Here is a 26,137-nt window from a genome sequence, read left to right on the forward strand (position 1 = left end):
TATACCACCAAATAACCGTGGAATTTTAGGTAGTGTTGGTTATAACGGAGGATGGCCAGGTATGCAGCAGAATCTATTGCACCCTAATACCCCGGCACCCATAAGTAATGGCAACTATAATGGAGGATGGCCGGGTACTCACCTGAATCCACCGTTTCCTATCACTCCTGCACCTAGATGGAATGTACCTGCAAATGGTTGGGGTTTTGGGGCCCCATCTTATAATTGGGGAGTCAGCACCTCAAACAGATTTGAAGCCTTAGCTGGTTTAGCCGATTGTGATTGACTTAATGGAGGGGTTTCGACAATGTCATGTGGCGCAAATCATACATATTCTGGTTTGCTTTCTGAAATTGCACCAAAACAGATTGTACTTGTCGAAAATCCTCAACAGTTATTGCATCCTGTAGACACAATGGCACAAACATCACATCTAGATGTAATTGGATCAATGACTCCACAGCAGGCAACAGAGGGACTAGGGGTTTTGGAATTAACAAAAATTATCTGTTGGAACATTGCAGGTGTGAAAAAAAACCTTTCAGATCCGGCCTGGCATGATTATCTGGCTAGTGGGGATTTAATTATGTTCCAGGAAACTTGGGGGCTTGAGAACTATTTTAAGGTTGGTTATAGATCCTTTTTTATCCCCGCAGTAAATATAAATGGGGGAAGACCTTCTGGGGGCCTAACAATCTGGGTAAAAATTACAAGAGGCCTGTCCTTCAAGCAAATTGATACAAATAATCCCGACCTGTTATTACTTGAGTTAAAAAACATTACGGGTTGTAGCATATACGTGATCAATATCTATAGTAGACCACATCGATCATGTAGAGAATCGCCAGTTGTAACCCACCTGAGTAATATTGTGGCAGGGTTTGATCAAAACGCAAAAATGATTATAGGTGGTGACTTCAACAGAGGTTTTGAGCCTATCATAGGTCTAGAAGACATCTATAAGGACGAGGACAGTGCCAATAATATCCCTTTAGTTGACACAAATTATAAAGCACCCTGTACAGCGAGTGCTTTACAACTATTGAATCTGACTCTAGAATCAGGCCTACGTGCCTGCAATGGGCGGTTGCCATCAGACTCCCCCAGCAAACCAACATTCACTAGAGGGGTGAACCGCAGCTATTTAGATTATTTGTTGGTTTCCTTGAATTTATGGCCCATGACCATCGACTTAATGGTGGATGATCGCACAGAAAGTGATCATTATCTCCTGATCTTATCTGTCCAGACTCAGATCTTTAAAACCCTCGATAAAAGCGTTAGTAGCACAGTATCCTTGCCACAGGATCCTCTAGTGGCAAATAACCGTAGATCCCTGAAGTGGCCAGTGGTATTAGACAATACAAAAATCATTAGCCAAATCTATAATGTATTTGTGAGGCATATGTCTGCCCTCTTAGGAAACAGTACTGTCATCCAAAATCCTCGTCTGGTAGAATCCTATGAACATCTAATTAACCAACTTGGTGAGATCCTGACCAGGGCGGTAAAAAGATCACATAACGCCCGAAAGAGCAAACAAACCAGGATTACCTGGTATAACCAGGAATGCCGGAAAGCTAAAGCAGATCTAATTACAGCAGTCAGGGGGGATTCAGTGGATATTGTGAGAACTAAGAGAGTTCAGTACAAAAGAACCTTGCTAATGGCCAAAAAAGAGTGGGACGAAAGGGTTTGGTCAGATCTGCTGGACGCATGTAAGTGCAAAGACCAGACCTCTTTCTGGAGCCTCATTGCTAGGGGCACCAGGGGGGCGACTGAATGCAAAGATACATTTCTAGAGGAGAAAACATGGGTCGAGCATTTTACCTCGTTATATTCTTGCGGAAGCCCAAGTGAGATTGAAAGCTGGGATAGTTTGCAGGCTCCTCTCGTAGTCCATGATACACCTCTTGTCTTCTCTTTGACAGAAACAATTCTAGCAATCAAGGCAGTTAAGACTGGGAAAGCGCCAGGCCCTGATAAAATACCAGGTGATCTTTGGAAACACGAAAATTATATTTGGGCTCCTTATATCAATTTATTATCCAATGAAATTGCTTGTGGAGCTCCTGTTCCAGAAACCTGGAAGGGGGCGGAGATTGTAACACTGTTCAAAAAGGGTGACAGGTCTAATCCTTCGCACTATCGGCCTATCAGCCTAATTGACGTGTTGCAAAAAATGTTTGCCCGACAAGTTCTTGGTCGGCTCTCCTCTTGGATTGAAGAACATTCTATTTATACAAAATACCAGGCAGGCTTTAGATCAAAGATAAGCACTGTAGACCAGGTTTTTAGATTTTTATGTTTAGTCTGGAAATATACGATTATAAGAAGTTCCCACATATACGTGGCTTTTGTTGATTTGAAGGCAGCTTTTGACATGGTTCCAAGGGCAGCCCTATGGAAGTCACTAAGTAAAATGGGCGTCCCTGTGAATATCCTTCAAATTTTAATTAGACTCCATGAGAATAATTATGCACGAGTTAGATGGGGACCAAATGGAGAAGTCAGTGAGAAAATAAAAATAACAAAAGGGGTAAGGCAGGGGTGTGTAATGGCACCTACCTTATTCTCCTTGTACGTCAATGACATTCCCGATACTCTTTTGGGCTGCGAGCATGACTCTCCCAAATTGAGCGGGCAAGCCGTTCCGGCATTGTTGTTTGCAGACAACACGATTTTAATTTCTCAGACACCTAGGGGGCTCCAAAACCTTTTAAATACTTTTAGTTTGTATTGTCACGACAAGGAATTAGAAATTAATTCCTCAAAAACAAAAGTTATGACAATCAACCCTCATAAAGGTTTTAATAAGGTTTTTAAGATAAATAATGAACCCATTGAAGAAGTCCCCAATTTTAAATACCTGGGCATTATTTTAGACAGCCACGTTACATGGAAGACACAATTGGAGAACTCAAAACTAAGGCTGACCCAAAATCAGTGTCCGATTTTAAAGAGGCATAAGAATAGCCATTTTAAAGCAGTCTCACCAGCCATTGAATTATTCAAATACAAAGTACAATCTTCTTCACTTTATGGTGCGGACCTTTGGGCCTATGCCTCAAAGGATACTTTTCGAGTGAGGGAAAATTCCTTCATTAGGCAACTTTTAGGGATACCTGGGTCAACACCATTGACACCCGTATTATGGGATCTTAACTTTCGACGTACAGATGACTATGCTTCTCTTCGTCCGCTCCTTTATTGGATCCGTCTGTGGTCCGTTGAGGAGCTGACTGATTATAGAGAAGCATTGAAAGAGATATTGGCCATAAGAAATATAACGCATTTGCCATGGTTAGAGTACGTCAAAAAATGGTTTGAAAAACTAGGGTTAAGTGATTTTTGGTTTGATCCTGATTCCCTCACAAATAGTTCAAAAACGATCTTGAAGCAAAGGTACTGGGATTACATTAGAGACTCAGTGCTATCAAACCCCAGAACAGGGACTCTAACTTCGAAATTTTTCGAAATTAAAATGACTATGCAATTAGAGCCCCTTATGGATGAAATTTACCCTCCACTGGCCAAAAGCCTATACTTAAAGTTCCGGTATGGTATTTTACAATTAAAAGAAAGGACAACCAGCTGGAACTGTAATAAGGGGTTGGCCGGGGCCGCCGGCTCTAATATATGTGAGCTATGCGAGATGAGGCTGATAGAGGATGAGTCCCATGTTTTATTTATATGCCCAGCATACCTTAGAGCCAGGAAAAAATGGCTCAAACCAATCTGTAAAAGGCTAGGCTTCAGACAAATTAAGGTTGGATTTAGAATTTTTAAGGGAGACACTGCACAACCGATTGTGTTCAGCCTAAGTCGTTTTGTCTTATGTGTAGCCTTGATTAGGAGGATGAAAAATCTAAAAACCTAATGAAATAGGCTACTTCACCATGTTTCTGAGTTATTGTCAGCTGCTAAATGCTGTTTGCTTCACTGTCCTGATGTATTCTTCTTTTTAACAAAAAAACAGATGTTTAATTTATTTTTTTATCAAATTTGTATACTTAGTGTTCCGTATACTGGAGGGGCCAATCATGATCTAGTCAATTTTAAGTGGATGACTTGAAAAATGAATTGAATTTTAGGTATTTTATGCAAAGGAAATGTGTTGATATTTTTACCCACTGCTACTGTATCATTATGTATTATATTATATTATGATGTATTATGATAGAATGTTTGTATCTTACAAGGTTTTTTAAACCGAATAAAGATTGAAACTGAAACTGATAATTCTTAGGAAAACAAACAAGTGTTTCTATATTACAGAGTGCCAAAGGAAGCTCCAGTTCACAAGCAACCTTGGAAAGTAAAGTCATAGCTAGACATCCAATAAATAATTTAAATGCAAATGACTGGAACTGGCACCCGGGAATACTAGGCACTGGCAATAGAGAATGACAAAGAAAAAAAATTAGGAACCCTGATAATTGTCTAACTTAACTGCCTGATCAGTGAGCCATGTAGAGCTTTTAGATGTAGTATTAAGTCAATCGACCAAGTCCAGGGAGCTATATCTATTGCTCACTGGGATAATAAAAGGTGTGGTGTCCTCGCATCCCTAGCCCATATTACGGAAGGTGGCACTCTGGGCTTTCAAATCCAATTTTCTATAGACTCCTCCCATATCATCATACAGCTGGCTTGGGGATAGAAATAGTCCAAGGAAAGTGTTTGAATGACTCCCATCTCCTTGGAAGATCTCCATCCCAGGATGTGCTGGACCACCCTCCTGTCCTAAAGTTAATCAAAACACAGTCTCCATGAATTTCCTTACGGCTCTGTCCCAGCCATCTAGCCCTACGCACAAATAGAATTTCACTATGTGTTGAGAAGGGGAGTGGTCTGTGTTTATTTAGCCAGTATATAATATAACTTTATTCCTCAGTTCTGAGTAGGTCTCCCCCCGGACATTTTCCAGCTCTGGCACTCCAGCTACTATAACAAAATAAGGTGCTGATGCTGGGGGCAGGTCTATGCAAGGAAGTGTTGCGTTCTTGTCCCTCACTCTGGGATTGGATGTGTTCAGAGTAGCTGTAGTGGCAGTTATTTGTGGCTGGTGGCCTGTTGTCAGTTCTGAGGTAGTTACCATAGGCCTAAGCTCTTGCCCAGGATCTATTGTGTGGGACGGCCTATTTTGGGGGATAGATAGGGCCTGGTTTTTTAGGGCGGGGGCAGTCCCTGTAGACTCTTGCATATTGGCACGTTTTTTCTTGTTCCCCTTGAGTGGGTAGAAGTAGAGTGGTAGTTGGAATTTCCAGAGTTCGTAGGGAGGCTGTGCTAGAATTTGGTGGTTTGCTCAATTCTGTTGTTTGACGGATAGCATCAATTTTGGACACCCATGAGACCATCATTGTAGTTAACTTATTGAAGCGTCTCATTGCCACTTCAAACTCAGATTTTATGAGCTGTTCAAAGTGGTCCTTGAGCTCTGTAGCCAGGTGTTGGACCCATACTGGGGGCTCTGGAGGTTTGGGGCTACTTTCAGCAACCTCCTGCCAAATTATCTGAAGCCACCTCGGAGGTGTTTTTGACAATTTGCTTCCTAAGACCTCCTCTCTTTTTTGCACCCCCACCCTTGCCAGTCCTATTGTTAATTTCCACAACTGAGCGCTCTTGAGCACAAGGTAATTCTGGCGTGGTGGAAGCCACCAGTGTTTAGGGGAGGTGGGATGGCTCTGAGTCCTTGGTTGGGGAAGGGCTTAATATCACCAGGGTCAATGTAAGGCGTCCCTCAGTGCGTTCGATTTCATATGACATTAATAGTACCTTTAGTCATCAGCCAATGGAGATGACCCAGCCCAGCCTCGCACAGTCTCAGACGGGCTTAAACGGGCCCGCCCTTGGCCCGGGCTTCGCCCGGCACACCCGTGTGCGTCCCGCCCCGCAGAGGTGTTGCGCGGTTCTTATCGCACCTCGTGGCGCGGTCTCTGCGTCACTGGGTGCGCAACTCGCTCTGAATTGTGGGGGATGTAGTCCGTTGAGATGTCGTCCCCCTCACGGTGATGTTTTCCAGGTCGATGCGACGTCCAAAGGCCGTTCCCTTCAAGGCGGCAGGAGGAAGGTAGGTGCAAGGGCCGTTTCTCTCATGGCGGGAGTTGCTGCTGGAAACAAGTTCCCCAGGGCCACAGGGCTACAGTGCGGCTCGTATCGTGCATTGTGGCGCGGTCTCTGAGTCACTGGGTACGCGACACGCTCTGACTTGTGGGGATGTAGTCCCTTGAGATGCCGTTCCCCTCACGGCAATGGTTTCCAGGTCGATGCGGCATCCAAAGGCCGTTCCCCTCATGGCTGCTTGAGGAAGGTAGGTGCAAGGGCTGTTTCCCTCACGGCGGGAGTTGCTGCTGGAAACAAGTTCCCCAGGGCCACAGGGCTACAGTGCGACTCTTATTGCTATCGTGACGCGGTCTCTGCGTCACTGGGTGCGCGACAAGCTTTGACTTGTGGGGGATGTAGTCCCTTGAGATGCAAGATAGGTGCAAGGGCCGTTTCCCTCACGGCGGGAGTTGCTGGAATATTTTAACTTCAAATGTACAGGAAGAGGTATGGGTAAACTATATAAAGCAAAAATGTGTAATGGAGTCTTACCATTCCACAGATAAGGCAGGCTTATCCAAGTCATTGTCAGCAACGAGGTGTTGATGACCAACTTATGTTAGCTAAAGCGATTAAGGACACCCTGGGTCTAACTACAGAAACCAAAATGACTAATCTGCAATACAGAGTAGATGTAATAAAAAGCACAATAAATAAAAGTAGAAGTTCTGGAGCACCGGGGCCCAACGGAGTCCCGCAAGCCTTTTTCAAACATGACCCAGCATTCTGGAGCTCCACACTAGGGAGCCTCTACTTAGAAGTCGAAACTTTAAACCGTATTCCGGAGAGCTGGCAAGGATCCATCTTCACACCAATATATAAAGGGGGACAAAGAACATATCCGTCTAACTATAGCCTTATAGCATTGTTGGATGTAGAATCGAAATATCTTGCCTCCCGGATTCTGGAAGGTCTGTTTAATTGGTCAAATAAATTCAACTTGATCCCTGCAAACCAAACGGGCTTCAGAAAAGGGATAGGAACAATATCTAACATCTTGTCTATCTCCCTAATTGCAGAGAAATGCAAGAAAAAGAAACAGAATCTGCATCTCTGTTTCATTGATCTTCAAGCCGCATTTGATAGTGTGGACCAGCAGCTCATGTGGACCAAACTACGAACATGGAACATCCCAGAAAGAATTCTAAAAGGCCTAATGGTTATTTTACTCTGACACATGGGTAAAAGTTAAACTGGGGAACGGATCAAGAGTTTCAAGGAAAATATTTACGAACAAAAGCTTGAAGCAGGGATGTGTTTTGATCCCTCACTTATTTAACCTGTTCATATCAGATCTGTCAGGAAAACTTAACACAACCAATTCACACTCTCCACATCTTAGTACCTTCCTTCTTTCACGTTTTGCATATGCTGATGACATTGTTCTAATCAGTCTAACAAAGCTCGGCTTATTGAGATTATTAAAAACACTTGTAGAATTCCAGTAAGTAAACTAGAAGTTAATACAAAAAAAACAAAAGCTATGATGATCAGCAACTGGGCTACACAACAATATAACACCTGGTTAGAAGGAAAGTGCATAGAAAATGTAACTCGTTACAAGTATCTAGAATTTCACATAGATAACAGACTGACCCATTGCAAACATCGGCACTATATGACTCAACGGGCACGCGCACTAACTTTTGCCTATAAGTCACATGCAAAGAATTTGGAGGGTCCATCATTTAGTTCACTGATATCGGTTATGACAGCTAAAACTCTCCCAACCCTCATGTATGCGAGTGTGGCCCTCTATGGAAAAGATGCAGCTATTCTTAACAACACAATAACCAGTATCTTTAAAAAGGTCTTTCAGCTTCCTCAGACTGCGTCGCCAGCCCAAGTGCGCCTGGAATTTGACCTAATTAATGAAACCGTAGGCTGACTCTACTCTACAATAAAAGTGTAGTATCGGATTAAACAAAACGTGGGTAATTCCAAGCTAAATGATGTTCGGTGGTATGAACTAGAGAATGGGAAGAACTCATCTTACAATGTTCATTTACACAAAGCACTTGAAACCACATGTACACTGGATCTGTGGAATAAAAATCTGTCCTTTCAACATTTAAGGCAGCACTCAATAAAGTTGCTAAACTTCATTCTTTATTATTGGATAAAAACACCCACAGTAATAAACAACTACACAGTTCACAAACCAGCGGCCTACGTAGATCAGACATTTTCGGTCCACTTAAAAAAAAACTAATGGCGTTACGCTTTGGATCTTATCTCTCTCTTTCAGACCCCCCAAGGTGGAATATAATATTACCTCAAAAGAGTGCTGCCTGTGTGGTAATTATAAGGAAGATCTTATATATCTGATATGTTTATGTCCAAAACTCCATCTAGCACGAGTCACGTTGTGAAAAGAAAGGCTTCCAGATGAGAGGAATAAGAACTTGCAGGTCTGCTATTATTATAGGACTATAAGTTTTTTTTATAAACACAAACAGGCTCTGAAGCTTAAATCTTTAAGTGAGGATCAACCCATCGAAGAACAAATGTCTGCCGTAACCCAGTCCGCCTGTATGTCAGCTCATTGACTGAATTTACTGCTGAACATACCCAGCTGGAATCACGCATGATCATTAATAGTCGACTGACTGGTAGTAAAATAGGTTGTCTTGGACTTCATTTCAAATTCATAATATTCTTTTAATTGTAAAGAAAATTAATAGGTGTAACTGAAACTACGTCAATCAAATCAAAACTTGTACAAATAATTGTAATACATAGGGGTTTTTTGGGGAGAGAACTTTGATACTTGAGGTTAGGTGCTTTCTATTTTTAGTTGTGCGAAAATAACATTAATGATTTTTTTTTTTAAGTATGTTCTTAATCAATGCTCTGAAGTTACTGTAATGATTGTAATTAATTTTGCAGGTAATAAAGTAGACCCTTAGCTCTTAGGTCTTGCAGACAGCACTTAGACTTCCAGACTCCCTCCCACAGAGGCCACCAGCAGGACCCAGGGCAGATACATTTGGAACTGGTCAGCTGGACAGTTGCAGAAATGGCCTCTTGTAGCGTGTTGTGTCCCAAAAGCTTGAATAGGATGTCAGCCTTATGACACTTGAAGCCAATGTTTTTTTCGGGGTACAAGAAGGAGAGCAGATCCAGTCTTTCAGGCTCTTCCCAATTCACCGACATCAGGTCCAGTCATCTTCTGTTCGTCCACAGGATGAGAAAGTATTCTCATGAGTGTACAGGGAATGTCGCACTTACTAGCATTAGTCTGGCGGTAGTGGAAACTCCTGGCTACTCTCTAACCAATGGTGTATAAGATTCAAGGGGTGACCAACATGGCTTTTGCAGCATGTTCTGTATGCACTGCTGCAAACAATGTCACAGTGCCACACTCTACTTTGAACCAAAGCGGCAGAACCTTTCTTCCCCTGAGCAGAGCTTCTGTGACCACCGATATGGTGTGGCCATTGAAATCAGCAACCCCTGCAATCTAGTCACCCTAAACCAATTCTATGGGCAGCTCCTCTCCTATCAAATGTGGTGCCTGCCTGACTGGGAGAGAAAGAACAGCCCTGCTCAGGTGTCAGCTAACCATTGCCTGTGACTCTTTGAAGTCAATTTTGCACTTTGTTTGGTTCCACATTGGTTTTACATTTCTGCACTAATTAATTGTATTGCTTTACCAATAGGAAGTCGTGGAATCATGTTGGACAGAGACTTATTATCATTCATTGAACAAATATGGTATGAACAAGAATATGATTATTGTACTTCATGATATTAAAGAGTGCTTTTTCATTGCAGTTATAAACCATTAGTATAAACATCTAAGTAGCTAAGACTAGTTTTGGACTGTGTTGTGGCACTACAAGTCTTCCAATTTGTTCCATAAAACGGGTGTTCCACTCCCTCCGTTAAAAAAAAACCTAAATATCACGGAACTGATGTACACCAATATAGGAGAGGCACTCCGTAAGTAATAAAACAACTCTCAATTTGTCCAAGAAGAGATTTGTGCACTATAGCACAAACGCAGCAGCATGATGTCTAGCATGGATCTTGTATTGGAAGCAGTGCTTTGCTTGAGCTCGTGGTTGCAGGTTGGGTTCCAGCACTCCGTTTTTTTGGGACCAACACGTATTTTTCCTCAAAAGATTGCTCCAGAGCAAGAGAGAGAAAAACACAAAAGGGGGAAGAAAGAGGATGAGAAAGATGGAAAAAGGACAGAAGGTCAAAGCAGGGGTGAAAAATAACCTGCAAGAAAGAGATACAGAGGCAGGGATTGGAAGGTGGTGGATCAAAGAGGTTTGAGATTGAATCAGGACTACACAGCCTTGGTATTCAGCGACCTGACCTTCGATAGTGGCATCCACAAGAAACGTATCCTTTTACAAATTGAGCACTGCCTTTTAAGAGTACCATTCAAGTACACAATACTATGCTTAGACATAGCATAAAACTTTTCAAATATTTTATGTGTTCTGTAGACTTAAACCTACATGCAATATTTGGATAAATAAAAACATCTCTCCAAGTGAACTCTTGTTACAAAGAAACATTATATTTTAGTGCCAAGCGCTATTCTTGATGCTTGATTCCGGTCTGGGAAAGACATGGCTTGGTAGTTCGGACTGGACTGTTCCCATGAGGCACAGGGTCAGAGCTGATTTGCATATAGCCATTGTCTAACCCAGGGTGGTGTGGAGTGCAAAAAAACGATGGATTTAAGCCCAGATCCTTGTACTGGGGTGAATGTATGACATTGTTCTACATTCTGTCCATCAACTGTGTTTTTTGCAATTTTCCAAAATTACAGACATGCCTTATGTTGTAAAGGGTTTGCATACAACAATTTATAGTTTCTGAAGGTAACATTACAAATGAGTTCTGGAATTTTGATCCGTAAACACAACATGACATTTTCTAGCAAAATGTTACATTTGGAATACAAGAACAAAGGCAGAAACAATATTAATTCATTTGACAACCATACTACTAATACATACTGTGTTGGATGTGTTTCCATTTAAATGTAGGCCACTGTCAAAGAGAGGCGAAGAGTCACCACTACTGTGAGCACTAGGTGAGCCTAAAGCATGGTAAAAAAAGAAGTACATGTAACTTGGAGAGTGCTGTTCTAACAGATTCAAACTTACTTTATAAAACGGCAATAATTGCTAAAAGTAGTGCAAATGTATAATTTAATATCCTAAAAACAATCTTGCATTATGCTGCCTTTTCAGTGACATAACTGTGTGAAACACTACTAATACAAAAAATACACATTCTATGATGTAGTTCATGTACATTTCAATAAAAAATGAGACAGTAGATTTTTATACTTACTGTAATAATGTAATTTCGATCGTTTTGGTCATTCGGAACACCTCTGTTTTTGCTATTATCTTAAACATGCTTTGTGTTTCCTCAGTCTATTTTTATAGATACATTTCCAAACTTTACTCTCTAAGAATTTCTCCGGATAGAAATCGTTTTCACAAAGATTCATGTGTTCCTGCATTCTGAAAACAATCTACCTATCTCCTCAAGGCAAACCAGCCTACCACCAACCAATCCACACATGACTCACTACTACCCGACCTTTTGCTAGCCCTGGGAACAAAATAGTTCTACTATAATTGAAATCCACCTCAAAAATCCCCTTCAAGAAATGGTGGAAATGTTTATGTGCCACCAGAAGCACAGACAACATTATGTTAAAAAAATCCACCACAGTATATGCAGGTGTGGCCTATGAAATGCACTCGATCTATGTTCAAAACGTGGACCCACCATAGCTCCTGAATATCGGTATGACAACCTTGCCTACTCACCTTGAACCCTGTAGATCTGCCTTCACCACACACCATTGGAACTTACCCCTTTTCCTTCCCTCCCCCATCTGCACCCCTGTATCTTCTCTCTTCTTATCTCTCTCATCTTTATCTTTTTTTCTTTTCTGCGCCCTCAGGAATTTCAATACCTTCCCCACATAGGGTGCTTTAGCTTTGCTATTCTGAATAATTGGGTAGTGCTGCATGGTTCTATCACAGTTGCCCTCCCTCCACATTTGCTACTCACAACCCCAAAGTCATCTCTCCTCTTATTATTAACTATTTCCAACTTACTGTATTTTGTCTGTTTTATTACTGCTTATACACAGAATTGTATGCTGTTCTACACAATACACTGTACTGTTCATATGCTCTCTACTATGCCACTCATATATGCTTCTCAATAAGACTGTTTGAACACAAAACACGGTTGTGAAAATAAAGCATGATTTTATTCAAATCCTTACATGTAGAAACCACAACTGGTTACTTGGTGGCATCGGATTTAATTCAAAATGTTCTTACACCTCAAAGACACCTGCACTGCAAGTCTTAGAATATCTATTTAACAATGCATATAGTTGCCTGTGTGTACCATGCTCTCTGGCCCAAAATACACAAAGAGATTTTTCAAAATCCGTTAAACAATCAGAGAACCAACCTTTCCCAAATGATGATCAAAAGTGTGAACTCAGTTTTAAATACAAGCTACATTTATCAACTGTGCTTGAAACAGTGGGAGAACATTGAGTATTTTAGGCGGATCACTGAAAAAATATCGAGGGACATAATATCGACTTACAGAATATCAAGTTTGTATCTACAAACAGGTAAGTACAAAAATATCGACTACAAAATATCGTTTACAAAAATATAGTTAATTAAAATATCGACTTTATTAAAAACAGTGTTAAATTAAATTAATATTAAAAAATTATTACTAAAATATACTTAAAAATACTTAAATTAACTTATAATATTTAAATAATTAATGAAAGTTATAAAAAAAATTTTTACAATCATATTTGTTAAAACATATATATAGAGTAACATAATATAATTAAATATTAATAAATATTATTACCGTAGGATAGCGTAAGTGTAAAAATTACTATTCCCACTCCAGAGAGTGCAACAGTAGGGAAAGCGTTGGATAGCGTAGGGGTAAAAATTACTATTCCCACTCCAGTAAGTGCAACAGTAGGGAAAGCGTTGGATAGCGTAGGGGTAAAAATTACCATTCCCACTCCAGTGGGTGCAACAGTAGGGAAAGCGTTGGATAGCGTAGAGTTAAAATTACTATTCCCACTCCAGTGGGTGCAACAGTAGGGAAAGCGTTGGATAGTGTAGAGGTAAAAATTACTATTCCCACTCCAGTGGGTGCAACTGTAGGGAAAGGGTTGGATAGCGTAGAGGTAAACATTACTATTCCCACTCCAGTGGGTGCAACAGTAGGGAAAGGGTTGGATAGCGTAGGGATAAAAATTACTATTCCCACTCCAGTAAGTGCAACAGTAGGGAAAGCGTTGGATAGCGTAGGGGTAAAAATTACTATTCCCACTCCAGTGGTGCAACAGTAGGGAAAGCGTTGGATAGTGTAGAGTTAAAATTACTATTTCCACACCAGTGGGTGCAACAGTAGGGAAAGCGATGGATAGCGTAGAGGTAAAAATTACTATTCCCACTCCAGTGGGTGCAACAGTAGGGAAAGGGTTGAATAGCGTAGAGGTAAAAATTACTATTCCCACTCCAGTGGGAGCAACAGTAGGGAAAGCGTTGGATAGCGTAGGGGTAAAAATTACTATTCCCACTCCAGTGGGTGCAACAGTAGGGAAAGCGTTGGATAGCGTAGAGGTAAAAATTACTATTCCCACTCCAGTGGGTGCAACAGTAGGGAAAGCGTTGGATAGTGTAGGGGTAAAAATTACTATTCCCACTCCAAAGAGTGCAACAGTAGGGAAAGCGTTGGATAGCGTAGGGGTTAAAATTACTATTCCCACTCCAAAGAGTTCAACAGTAGGGAAAGCATTGGATAGCGTAGGGGTAAAAATTACTATTCCCACTCCAAAGAGTGCAACAGTAGGGAAAGCGTTGGATAGCGTAGGGGTAAAAATTACTATTCCCACTCCAGAGTGTGCAACAGTAGGGAAATTAAATACTTCATATATTATTTAAAAAAATATAAATTAATATCTATAACAAAGTATTTTAAAGTAATTACCAATTTATTTTAATATAACAATTAATCAATTAAAATTACAAATTAAAATTAATTATTATTATTTCTTACCTATTAATCCAAATTAATTACAAATTTAAATTTATTTAATTAACAATTAAAACTTATTTATCTATTTTTTCTAATTAAATACAAATAAATTGAATTATTTAATTAATTATAAATACATTACTTCCCACCCTATTCCCCTATAACACAGAACCCGCTACTGAAAATAAATAAGTACAATTAACATAATTAGCAATTAATCAATTAAATAAAAATAATTGCCAATTAAAATGTAATTATTTACCCATACATTTTTAATTAACAAATAATTAAAAAAAAATACCAATAAATGTTTTAACATATTTAATTAATTTTAATTAAATTACTTCCCACCCAATTCCCCTATAAACCCACAACCCGCTACGGAAAATAAATTAGTAAAATTAACATAATTAGCAAATATTCAATTAATTAAAATTAATTGCCAATTAAAATTTAATTATTTACCAAATATAAATTAATTAATAATTAATTAAAATATAATACCAATAAATACATTTACATATTTAATTAATTATAATTAAATTACTTCCCACCCTATTCCCCTATAAACCCACAACCCGCTACAGAATTTAATTACGCAATAAATAAAAAAACAAATTTTATTTTTTAAAATTAATTATAACATAAATACACAATTTTCACACATATAATAACATAAAAAACATTATAAATAATTAGATACTATTAAAAATTAGATATTTTTAATTACCTATATTATATACTTCGATATTTTAACTATCTATATTTTTAACATTCGATATTAAATTACGTTACTTACCTTAAAAACGATATTTTTGATGTCTATATTCTGTCCAGTCGATATTTTGTCCTGTCTATATTTTGAACTCGATATTATGTCCTGTCGATATTTTGGAGTCGATATTATGTCTGTTTACCATTTTAGGCACTGTATACATTACCAATGGTCTCAGGTTATCAAAGTGGACATTGTGGTAAATCAGTTATCATGTGTTAGAAACACATTGATAGCTCTCAACCAGTACCACCACCTCTCGAAAGACACCAAGAACGCCCTACCAGACCACATCAAAGCCAGCGCAAACAACAGAAAAGAATGCTTTGCCATTGTGAAGAAGTACCCCAATCCAGCAGCCTCCAAGATTGACAACACTCCCTCCCAGAATGTGTGCGATAACCTTGTTGACTTCTTTCATGACAAGATCTTGGCTATCTATGAAAATGTTGAATGCCAACCCTCTGCTGCAGAGAGCATCAACCAGCTCACACACACAAAGCCTGAACGCATTTTCGCCCACTGGGAACTCCTCACCATGCAAAACACTCTGTCCATCATGAACTCTGTTGCACTCTTGAGCACAAACAGACCCATGCCTCCTCCACTTCAACCTTGAAAGCAAAGACAATCGGCAACAAGCTCAAGAAGGTCCTGATCACCTTCGTCACTTCGGCCTTCTTCCCTGTAGACTGAAAACACACTGAAGTGAGGCCCCTCCTGACAAAATCAGCCACCGACCCAGCTGAACTGAAGAACTACCGACCCATATCACTGCTCCCCTACCCAGCAAAAGTCCTCGAGAAAGAAATCAAACAGCAACTCACCCATTACCTAGAGGACCACAACCTCCTGGACCACTTCCAATCTGGATTCGGAGTTAACCACAGCACTGAGACAGCCCTGATCGCAGCCATCAACATCAGATCCCTCCTGGGTCGTGGGGAAAGAGCAGCCTTCCTCCTCCTGGACATGTCCACCACGTTTGACACAGACTTCCAGCACATCCTGATCAACAGACCCCACCACATTCGGATTCAAGGAAACACCCTCAAATGAATTGCCTCGTACCTCACTGACAAAACCCAAAGGATCCATCTCCCACCGTTCACCACATCGCCTAAAAAGATCATATGTGCAGTCCCCCAAGTGTCATCCTTCAGCCCAACCTTCTTGAACACTGAAATGACCTTCCTGGCTGACACCATCAGATCACATGGACTCAACATCATCTCCTACGCTGATGACGCCCAGCTCATCCTCTCATTGTCCGAAGATTCCTCCAACACAAAAGCTAACTTCCATAGATAAATGATGAATGTCGCAGACTGGATTAAGGATGACTGTGTTAAACTTAAATTGGAAAAAATGGAAGTCCTTATCTTTGGGAACAACACCTCGCCATTGAGCTTGTCACAGCCTGTGACCCAACATACCACATCTGCAACCTCAGCATCTTCCTGGACAGAAAGCTATCCATGAAGAAACAAGTCAACACCGTCTCAGCCGCATGGTTCCACACCCTTCCATTGCTCTGCAAGATCTTCAGCGGAGGACGCTCCTTCTTGCACCTAGCAGCAAAGTCTTGGAACAGCCTCCCCCTGCACTACAGGACCACACCGTCACTCCAGCAATTCAGAAGTGGACTAAAGACCTGGATGTTTGAACAATCAATCCTCCACGCAGAAACAAACAGCTCCAGCATCTCGAAACCCTCAGAGGTGATTTGCTGTGATCTATAAAGGTCTGATGAGGCATGCACAAAGGCTAGGCAAGACCCACCACTCTAGTCACGGTAAGTTAGATGCCCAATAGGAGAACCTGTGCTCATCCTCTGTCAGCTTGGCACAGAGCAGTCAGGCTTATCTACAAAGGCAATGTGTAAAGTATTTGTTCAACAGGAACACACAGTAATACTATGGCTACACCATAAAAATAGAGAATATTTATCTGAGCAAAATGAGACTACAACAGCAAAAATCCACTCAGTTAAAGTTTCAAGATTAAATAAAAAGTAGGGTTTAGAAGTCACTAGAGGTCAAAAGGTTACTTGAGGTCACAGTGCAAATACAAAGTTCAGGATGACTGCGATCGACAGCAGGCCGGCTAAAGGACTCAGAAAGGTCCCACTAAAGAGATACTTTAGCTGAAGCAAAATTTGACGCCAAGAGCCTACTACATCGTCATTGAGCCACACAAAGGGGATCTCAAGTTGTTATTGAGCTCAAAGTGAATGCAATGCATCATTGTTGAGCCATGCAGACTATAGATCCACTGTTGTCAAGCAGCCTCTGTGTCGAAGAGCGATGCAGCGGAATTTCTCACACAGTTGTTGCAATGCTTCAGATTTTAATGAAAGCAGCTGCAGAACACACTTCTGAGGCCCAGAGCTTGGAGGGGGCACCTCGGGCAAGGGTAGGACCCACAGAAAGCAGATCCCAGCAGCACCAGCAGGATTTTAGGGAGCATTTTGTCTCATTGAGACTTCAGAAAACAGGAGGCAAGCCAGCAAGCCCTTGGAAATCACTTGGAGGGAATGCAGAGACCCTCTAACAGAGTCTGGAACAAAAAGCATCAAGGCAACAAGCAGAAGAGCAGTCCATCCAGAAAAGCAGCCTTGTTGGGTTCTGTAAGCAGCACAGCAGTCCTCCTGACAGATCCAGTAGTGTCAGATTTGTGGGAGTCAGAGAGCCAGCACTTATTCCCAAAAGAGCCTTTGATGTAGTGAGTGACTTCAAAGATCTCCCTGGAGTTCCCAAGGATCCCTTTCAACTCAGTCCTCTCTGCCAGGCTAAACCTGGGGGGTAAATCAGTGCTTTGTATGTGGATAGGACACTATCCTGTTGAAGTGTAAGTGTCAGCCCTTCCAATTCGTCCCTGCCATAGGAAGACCCATCAGAATGCAGATGAATGCAGATGATTTCTAACAACTAAGCTGTGGGATGCCCTCCCTCTTAAACTTAGAAGTATTACACCTGAAGTTACTTTCAGAAAGTTGTTAAAATCTTTTCTTTTTGAGTCAGTTTAAGGCAGCCGGTAACAACTTCTTCTCCCTCCCTAGGGTGATCTTTACCGCTAGCGCCGAGACACCAACTCAGAGGTATCTCTGCCCTCTACAAATGCAGTTGTTTTTGGTGAGTGCACAGAATGCAGATGAACCTCACCTTCGTGTTTTTGCAGCTGTCTAGAGGAAATGCACAAAGTGTAGCTGTCAATCTAACCTAGACATCTTTCGGAGACAGGCTTTTATGCACAAAGATCAGTATGTACAGATAAATGTCCACTTTCTAAAAGTGAAAGTAAGGGGGATTTATCATCACCATTCCAAGCATATGAAACATGAAAAAGCTACTCCTCTGTGATCGGGAAATTACAGCTTAAAAGTGTAATAATGAAATCCCACTGCTGGCCTATGAGAGGGGTAGGCCTCACAGTAGTGAAAAACAAAATATGCTGTTTGTCACTACCAGGACATGCAAAATATATGAGTACATGTCCCACCTTTTACTGACATGGCACCTTGCCCCAAGGGTTACTTAGGCTTACCTTTGGGGTGATTCATTTGTAATAAAAGGGGAGTTTAAGGCTTAGAAGTTGTTTTAAATGCCAACTCAAAGTGGTAATAAACTGCACACAGAGGCAGTGAAGTGGCAGGTCAGAGACAGGTTTGGAAGGCTACTCCTGTGGGTGCCACAATCAGTGCTGTAGGCCACTAGTAGCATTTGAAGTACAGGCCCTGAATATATGGCATGCCACTTTACAAGGGACTTACCAGTACAACAAATATGCCAATCAGGTATACACCAAATGCCATCATGTTTAGGGGAGAAGCACATACACTTTAGCACTGGTTAGCAGTGGTAAAGTGCTCAGAGTCCTAAGGCCAAAAAAAAAGAATCAGTAAAACATGGAGGTAAAAGCCAAAAAGTAGGGGGAAAGACCACCTTAAGGATAACAGGTCTAACACCATGAATAATACAAATCGCTATCCTGAGAGGCAAACCCCCAGATGCATCAAGCATCCATTTTGCGATTCCTTATTAGCGAAAAATAAGGATTCGCTAATAAGGAATAGCAAAATGCCGTGCATGAAGAAATCACTTAAAAAATAGCGATTTCTTAAAATTCCTTAATTGCGACTCACAAATTGCGAGTCGCAATTAAGGAATACCTCCCCATTCATTCCCATGGGCCTAGAGGCCCATAGGAATGAATGGGAAGACAAACAGCGATTCTCAATTAGAGAATTGTAAATTGAGATTGCAATTTCAAGGGTGCCAGGGTGTCAAAAGGACACCCTGTTGCACCCCTGAAATCTGTATATGGGTACATCTTGCACACACACATGCCCTAAGGGCATGTCTGTGTGTAAAATGGAACTTTGAAAAATGCACTTTAGTGCATTTTTCAAAGTTTTTGCAAATTACCATGAAGTTCAACTTCATGGTAATTTGCGCCCCCTATTAGCGAAATCTCTATTTTTTTAACTTTAATGCATTGCATTTAAGGAATCTCAATTTGAGATTCCTTAAATGCAATAGCAATTTAAGTAATCGCAATTTCGCGATTTCTTAAATTGCGATTTTTGCATTTGGGATGATGCATTCCAAATGCAAAAATAACGGTCGCAAAGGGGCAGATTCTGAGAATCTGCCCCTTTGCGAGCGGATTTTAGTTTGATGCATCTGGGCCATAGTCTATTACTACATTAACCTGACAGAACAATAAGACAAAAGGGAAGGTCTTCTGAGAACCACACACCTGGTTCAGTGAGAAGATTTCATCACATTTTACGGAATTAACGTAGTTATGATAATGGCTCTGTTGGATAAACGTCAGATGCCATCACGACATTTAGGATCCGGAGAAGGTTTGAATCTGAACTATGATGTATGCCGCAGGAGTTAATGTTAAAGCATGCGTCACTAAATACGTCTTGAGCACTAAAGTGCTTTTCTCTGACTGCAAGGCCACTCACCCATATCACGTGGAAGAAACAGGACTGGTACCGTGAAGCTATTGCTCTTGGTAAGCAGCTCTGTCCTCAGAGCTTTCCTGTACTTGTCACACAAATGAACCGAGACAAAACAAACGGCTTAGACAGAGGTCTTGCAGCTCCTCATTTGGCACTAATTACGCTGGCCGTTTACACCAGCGTTAACGTACCACGAATTACAGGGGTCAACAGTCATTTGGAATGCAAACACCTGACGTAAATTTCTGTTTTAAGCTCACGCAGGAGTTTGTTCTTGAAGCGATATTAACCTCTCATGCGCAATCAAAGACGGCTACTTCCTCAAAGACGTTATTGTATACGGATGAGTTTTAAGATAAACTCATTAGATACCGTGTTTCTTCCAACCGCCTAAATCTCACATTCACAGCCTGTTCCTACATCAGGCAGAATGTGCTGGTTAATAACCTTAGCTGGAGACATAATAACTCTGTGTCTTTAAGCAAGGAGAGTCAGGTCTGTCAGTCCAACATTATTCATGCGACCTGCTCTGATTTTTATACTTACTACGTCCTCATGTCTGAATTGAAGGTATTAGTACAGTTATCATCAGTACAATTTCAATGTTATGTACCACATGGACAAAAAGTTGATCTACAGTACAAAGAAGTTCTGAGTACCAAACTTGTACACTGTTCTTAACAAACTTGATATAAAAACATCTAATACTGGAGAGGAGTTGGCCTAACGGCTAAGGCGCTCGACCTCGGACCGGGGGTCTGGGTTCGAGTCTCGGTAACGACGCCAAATCCTCCTGTGATTCTGGGCAAATCACTTAATCTCCCCGTGCCTAAAAATGAAAGTGTGTGTCCTCATGTAAAAAACGTAACTTGTGCTATGTAAAGCGCTCTGATACCTGATTCGGTTCGGGTCTAGTTCTCGCTATATAAAACAATACAAAAGATGTTAAAAGAAAGAAGGATAATAGGACTGACCAATAGGAAGATACTGATGTCTGGAAACATGACTATTTGCATGGGCCTCAAAGGATCCCAGAATGTGGTACAGGAAGAGCACCTTTTCCGGAATGAACTCTACAGGTACAAGGAAAGAGGACACTTCAAAAGTGTAATGGAATATTGGTGCTCCACAGGGCTACCCGAGAGGCTCACTCAAAACACCACTGATACCAGGAAGCAGATTCTACCTGGCTTACAACTGCATGGAAAGGTCATCAGCACCCTTATTCAGTAGACTATAATGTTAATGGGTGTACAGCAGGACAGGGGCTCATCACTACTGGACAATTTCTTTAATCCACCCTATCAGTGTAAGTTGTCATTCTGAGTGGTAGGAAAGTAGGCTTGCAGCCTCAGCTTATATAGGCTAAAGCCCAAAGCTATGACCAAGAATCTCATCTAAGTGTTTTTTTTGCAGCTGGGCCACAGAGAAGGCATGCCTATCGAGAAGAAATGCTACAGGCTCAAAGCGTGTGTTATTTAGGGGATTTCGACACCAGAATATACTTTCCAAGTGACCAGGCCACATACTGTTTGCATACAGAGGTGACACTTACGTGCAGTAAAAGTGCCAGGTGAGTCCACACATTAAAGATTCTGATTCAGTTACACAACATCTCCTGACTGTTCCGGACACAGACGTCACAGTTGCTGTAGCTGATAGCTGGACTGTGAGCAGTCTCTAGATGTGAACAGGGAGCAGGAACAAGACAGTTCCCTTAGCGTTTCCCTGATAAGGAATAGCACACCTTTGTAGTTATGTTACATTTGAGGAACATGTGTGCTGGTCCTGATAATTAACTCCTTGTCCCTCTCTGTTCTTTATGTTCCCTTTGTAGTGCTATGGAAATGTTATGTTATGCCACTTTGTACAGCACACTATCAACTGGTATGGAAGTCTGGCACTTCTGTTACGATGTAGGTATTGACAAATGTTTACGCTGCCTTGTTACAATCATTGCTTGTACTTCCAAACTGAAGTGGTGTAATCAATATTGGAATTTGTCCAATCACTGGATTTGTTTACATGCGAAAATGGCTTCCATGTGAAGAAAAGAAAAAGAATGAGAAAAAAGCGTGACATTAAACGATTACTTTCATTCTACACCTGCAAACGTGTGCACTTTGTGGAATGCCAGCACTTTCATAGTTTGCTCTGACATCTGTACTCAGAGGAAGCTAAGAAACCAGGGGCTAGGTTTACTAACTTCTAGTGGACATCGTTCTCCAGCGACTAAGTGTGTGACTACATTAACTTGACAGAAAAAGAAGACAATGGGCAAGGTCTTCAGAGAGTCACACTTCTAGTTCAGTGAGATGAAGATATGATTGAGCCTGGGTGGAGTTTGCGGAGTTCCGCGAATTGCAAAAAGATACTCTGCTGCGCTATGTGGAGCTCCGCGAGCGGCGGACTGTGTTAGATAAAATGCCGTTTGCGGTGGTGATTTTCAGTGCCGGGTGTTTGTCCGCACTGTGCAATCATCGCGAATAGCAAAATGCACAACGCAAACAGGCGCTGCTTCCTTTTTTTGCTGCTTGAGTAGTTTTTTACTCGAGCAGAAGACTTATCAACACGATTGGACGGGTTTCTCAAAGCGAGCGGTCGCAAGCCTATGCGAACACTTGCAATGAGAAATCCAACTGCCCGCATTGAGAAATCTCGCTGGGGAGTTGATTTTCCATGCTCACGCTTGCCAACTTGACGTTGACGATCGTGAACGAGGAAAAATCTCACTGGAAGGTCAATATTCCTCACTCGCATGCGCCAATTTGACATTGAAGAGCGCGAGAGAGGAAAAAATCACGAGCTCTGCATAACGCAAAGTGTAGAAAACTCTGTGAGGGGAGCGGAGTTCACCGCCAAGGGTTAGATATGATCACATAACATGGGCTTAACAAAGACATGATAATGTCTCTGTTGAATATATTTGTTCCCAACCTAGAGTCCACCATTGCCTGGTCAGATGCTATAACACCTCATGTGAAGCTCTTGGTGGTACTTGGCATTTTAGAGCACAAGCGCTTCAGTAGCAGGCATATTACAGAATGCGCTCTGTATCTCTATGTCAGTTATGGACACCATACTCAAAAATAAGTGACATGACCTCCCTTTCTCAAAACCTTTGCAAAATACACAATTAGGCAAGGATATTACCAAATAGTGTAATTTCTAAATGTATTTGGTACAATGGATTGCATACATGTGAATTTAGTTCAACCAGCAGCCATTGCTCACATCTATTGTAATTGGAAACACATCTACTCTATCAACATGCTGCGTATATGAGGTTCCAACTATATTTTTACTAATGTTGTCGCTAAGTACCCTGAAAGTACGTATGCTATGCAGGTTTGTAAGAGCACTGTCACCAGAGAAGTTATCCTGGCTCTCCGCTATTGTGAGTCTAAACATACCCAGTGCCTAGTGGGACTACTCGTAAAGCTTCTTGTGTAATTCAAGAAGTGAGAAGGAGGCTCTTATGTGTACCACCAGGTAGTTCCATGATTAAGGAGTAATGGAGGAGGAGGCTTGTTTGCCAGATCTGGATTTCTGTATATATGGGATTTGTGCAAGAAGGAGCCAATTAAGCGGAGGTGTCTGAATGGTTTGTTAAGGCAAATGCGATTGTTCAGGTAAGCTTTGCCAATGTTACATAGTGCCTTGAAAGTGAGGTTGAAGAGTTTAAATTGTGCTTGTTTGTGAATGGGGAGCCAATGGAGTGTAATGTGAATGCAGGATGGAAAGTTAAGAAAGATTCTGTCTGCCGAGCTCAGAATGTTTGCAGCCTTCTAGTAAGTTTGTTGTTGATCCCAACTTAGGGGGTGTTCCCAGAGTCCAATTTCCTTGTGACAAGGGTCTGTGTGACAGATTCTTGGTGCTCATTAGGAACCATTTGAAAGTCTTCCTCAGCATCTTTAGGGTATGGCGGCATGAGGTGTGGACAGCATTGACTTGGGAGGTCATGTTGAGTTTGCTGTTGATGATGATCCTGAGGTTCTTGACATGGGTGCTGGGGGGTAGGTGGTGTTGATAGGTGTTGGTCCTAGCTCTGTTTTCTAACAGGTGGATTTCCTACAGTGATGTGATATTCCAGGAGATCACAATTTTGGTTTTGTTGGTATTCACCTTTAGGCAGTTGGTCTTCATCCAGTGGGTGATTTCAGTCATGGAGACATTTTACATGACCTGGGTGCTGGGTGTCTTGTCTTGAGGGAGAGAATGAGTTGTGTGTCATTGGCATAGCAGAGGAATTTGATATTGGGTGAGCGGATGATGCTGGCTAGAAAAATCATGTATGCATTGAAGAGGGTCAGGTTCAGGATGGATCTTTGCAGAATTCTACAGATGAGGCTGCGGGTGTCCAAAGTGTACTGTGTCAGGCTCACTGATTGGGTCCTTTCAGTCAGGAAGGAGCTGATCCATCAGAATGCGTGTCCTTGGATTCTGATGTCATGTAGGCGTTGAATGCTCCTATCTTTTTGCCACTCCACCATCAACCACCTGTTTGATGGTGGGAATTTTGGAGATGGACTATCACTTTGTAAGTTTACATTTTCAACTGTCATTCATGTTATATTAGAATTAGACAGTAGGTGTCAAATGTTATAAAATCAATTTACTTGCATCTAAAATCAAACTGTACATGTCTGTTGCAGAACAAGGTGTGAACATTAAGATTTGTTTATTATTACAGATAGAAATAGGTTTCATAGTGTACATGTTGATTAATATGACAATCTTACATTTTGGGGCATTGTTCCAATCATTTTCTTAGAATATTCTATTATTCCAATCATTTTCATAGACTAAAATATCTCAGTACTATTTATTATAAAAATGAAAGTTTGTTATAATGAAAAAATATATCAACATCCTTCAAATTCACTCATTGTTTAATACAGTTTTCTAAATGTTGTTAAATAAAGAAAATCTAAATTTGTTAATGTTCAGAATGGACCATATAATAATAACATTTTGCTATACTTTAATATACATTTCCCTATGCACTGATTAGATATTTCTTGCGACATTAACAACATATGATAACATATTTGTCCCAATCATAAACAAAATATTGAATAAGTAAAAACATAATCATTTCTACAGGCTCGTGTGAATGTTAAATACACTATTTCGTCAAGGAATCTTCATGGAAAGCTGCACCTGTCACAGATTTCCAGGTGGACTTTTCTTGAAATGACATAGATTCCTATTCTGGACACCATTCCTGTGGAGGTATTGCATTGCAAACACTATCCCTTGTGTAAATACATTTTGAGAGTGATGGGTTAATTATATCTATCTGTCAACAGTCCCCTACACCTGGAGCACCAACAAGTTTGAAGGTGATTTATTTTCCTTTCCACTCGGAAAGGAGAGTAACTCCAGCAATGTGCTGGAGAAAAAATCAAAAAGATAGGGATTTGGAAAATTAAAAAAGATGTCCATGTTTGTTAGCATAATTAAACGACCAAGATAAGAAACATCTTGAAACAGCCCTTTACCCACCTTTGAGTATATTTATGTTGAGGTAGATCTCTGCACTTGTAACCAAGATCTGCGTCTCCTTAGATGAGTTTGGCTCACAGGATATACCTTTGAGAATCACTTGCAGGCATTGAAAAAGTGCATTTGGTTATAAATGTTAGTTTTCGACAAAATTATTTCTTGAATAGGGCCACAGACGCACGTATATACATTCAAATGAGGCTGATTTACAGCTTTACCTTTCTCTTCTCAAGATTTGTGCTGATAAGTTAGAGGAGACAAATTTAAAGTAGCAAAGGAAACATTAATTAATATATTTTCCTCTATTTAATGAATCTGAATGAAAACTATCTGTCAGTCAGAAAGCTGAACTTCTAAATTACGTGGTCTTTCTAACATCTTTAAAAACATCCTGATGTTTTCATTGGTTAAATGTTTGCACATACTATCACAAGACAAAAAAGAGTTTGTGAATGACAGCAAGAGCCACATACTACATTAAGAGAAAAGCAGGAGGGTGATGTAGTGAGCCATCCAGCCACTGCAATACATTGTATCGCAATTAGCCTTCAAGCATGGGCTCGGCCCGGAGGCAATAAATATAGTGTGACAATCGCTCGTGGTTGTCTGCACGTACCCAGTCATTCAAACTGCAATGACTCGGTCCACTTAGGCAGTGTTTTATACTTCTTTGACAAATGTACAAAGCGTTGCAATCA

At 40.9% G+C, this 26,137-nt stretch overlaps 1 protein-coding gene across 1 annotated transcript in view; it reads right to left on the reverse strand.

The window, feature by feature from the left end:
- The window catches only part of SNTG2 (syntrophin gamma 2), a 1,262,328-nt gene that overhangs the window by 769,665 nt on the left and 466,526 nt on the right, over positions 1-26,137 (reverse strand). The window contains exon 8 of the mRNA XM_078647499.1: positions 11,085-11,167. Within this exon, the coding sequence (XP_078503625.1) occupies positions 11,085-11,167 (83 nt within the window). The remainder of the gene's footprint in view (positions 1-11,084; positions 11,168-26,137) is intronic.

This window comes from Lissotriton helveticus, chromosome 6, assembly GCF_964261635.1.
Source record: "Lissotriton helveticus chromosome 6, aLisHel1.1, whole genome shotgun sequence".
NCBI lineage: Eukaryota > Metazoa > Chordata > Amphibia > Caudata > Salamandridae > Lissotriton > Lissotriton helveticus.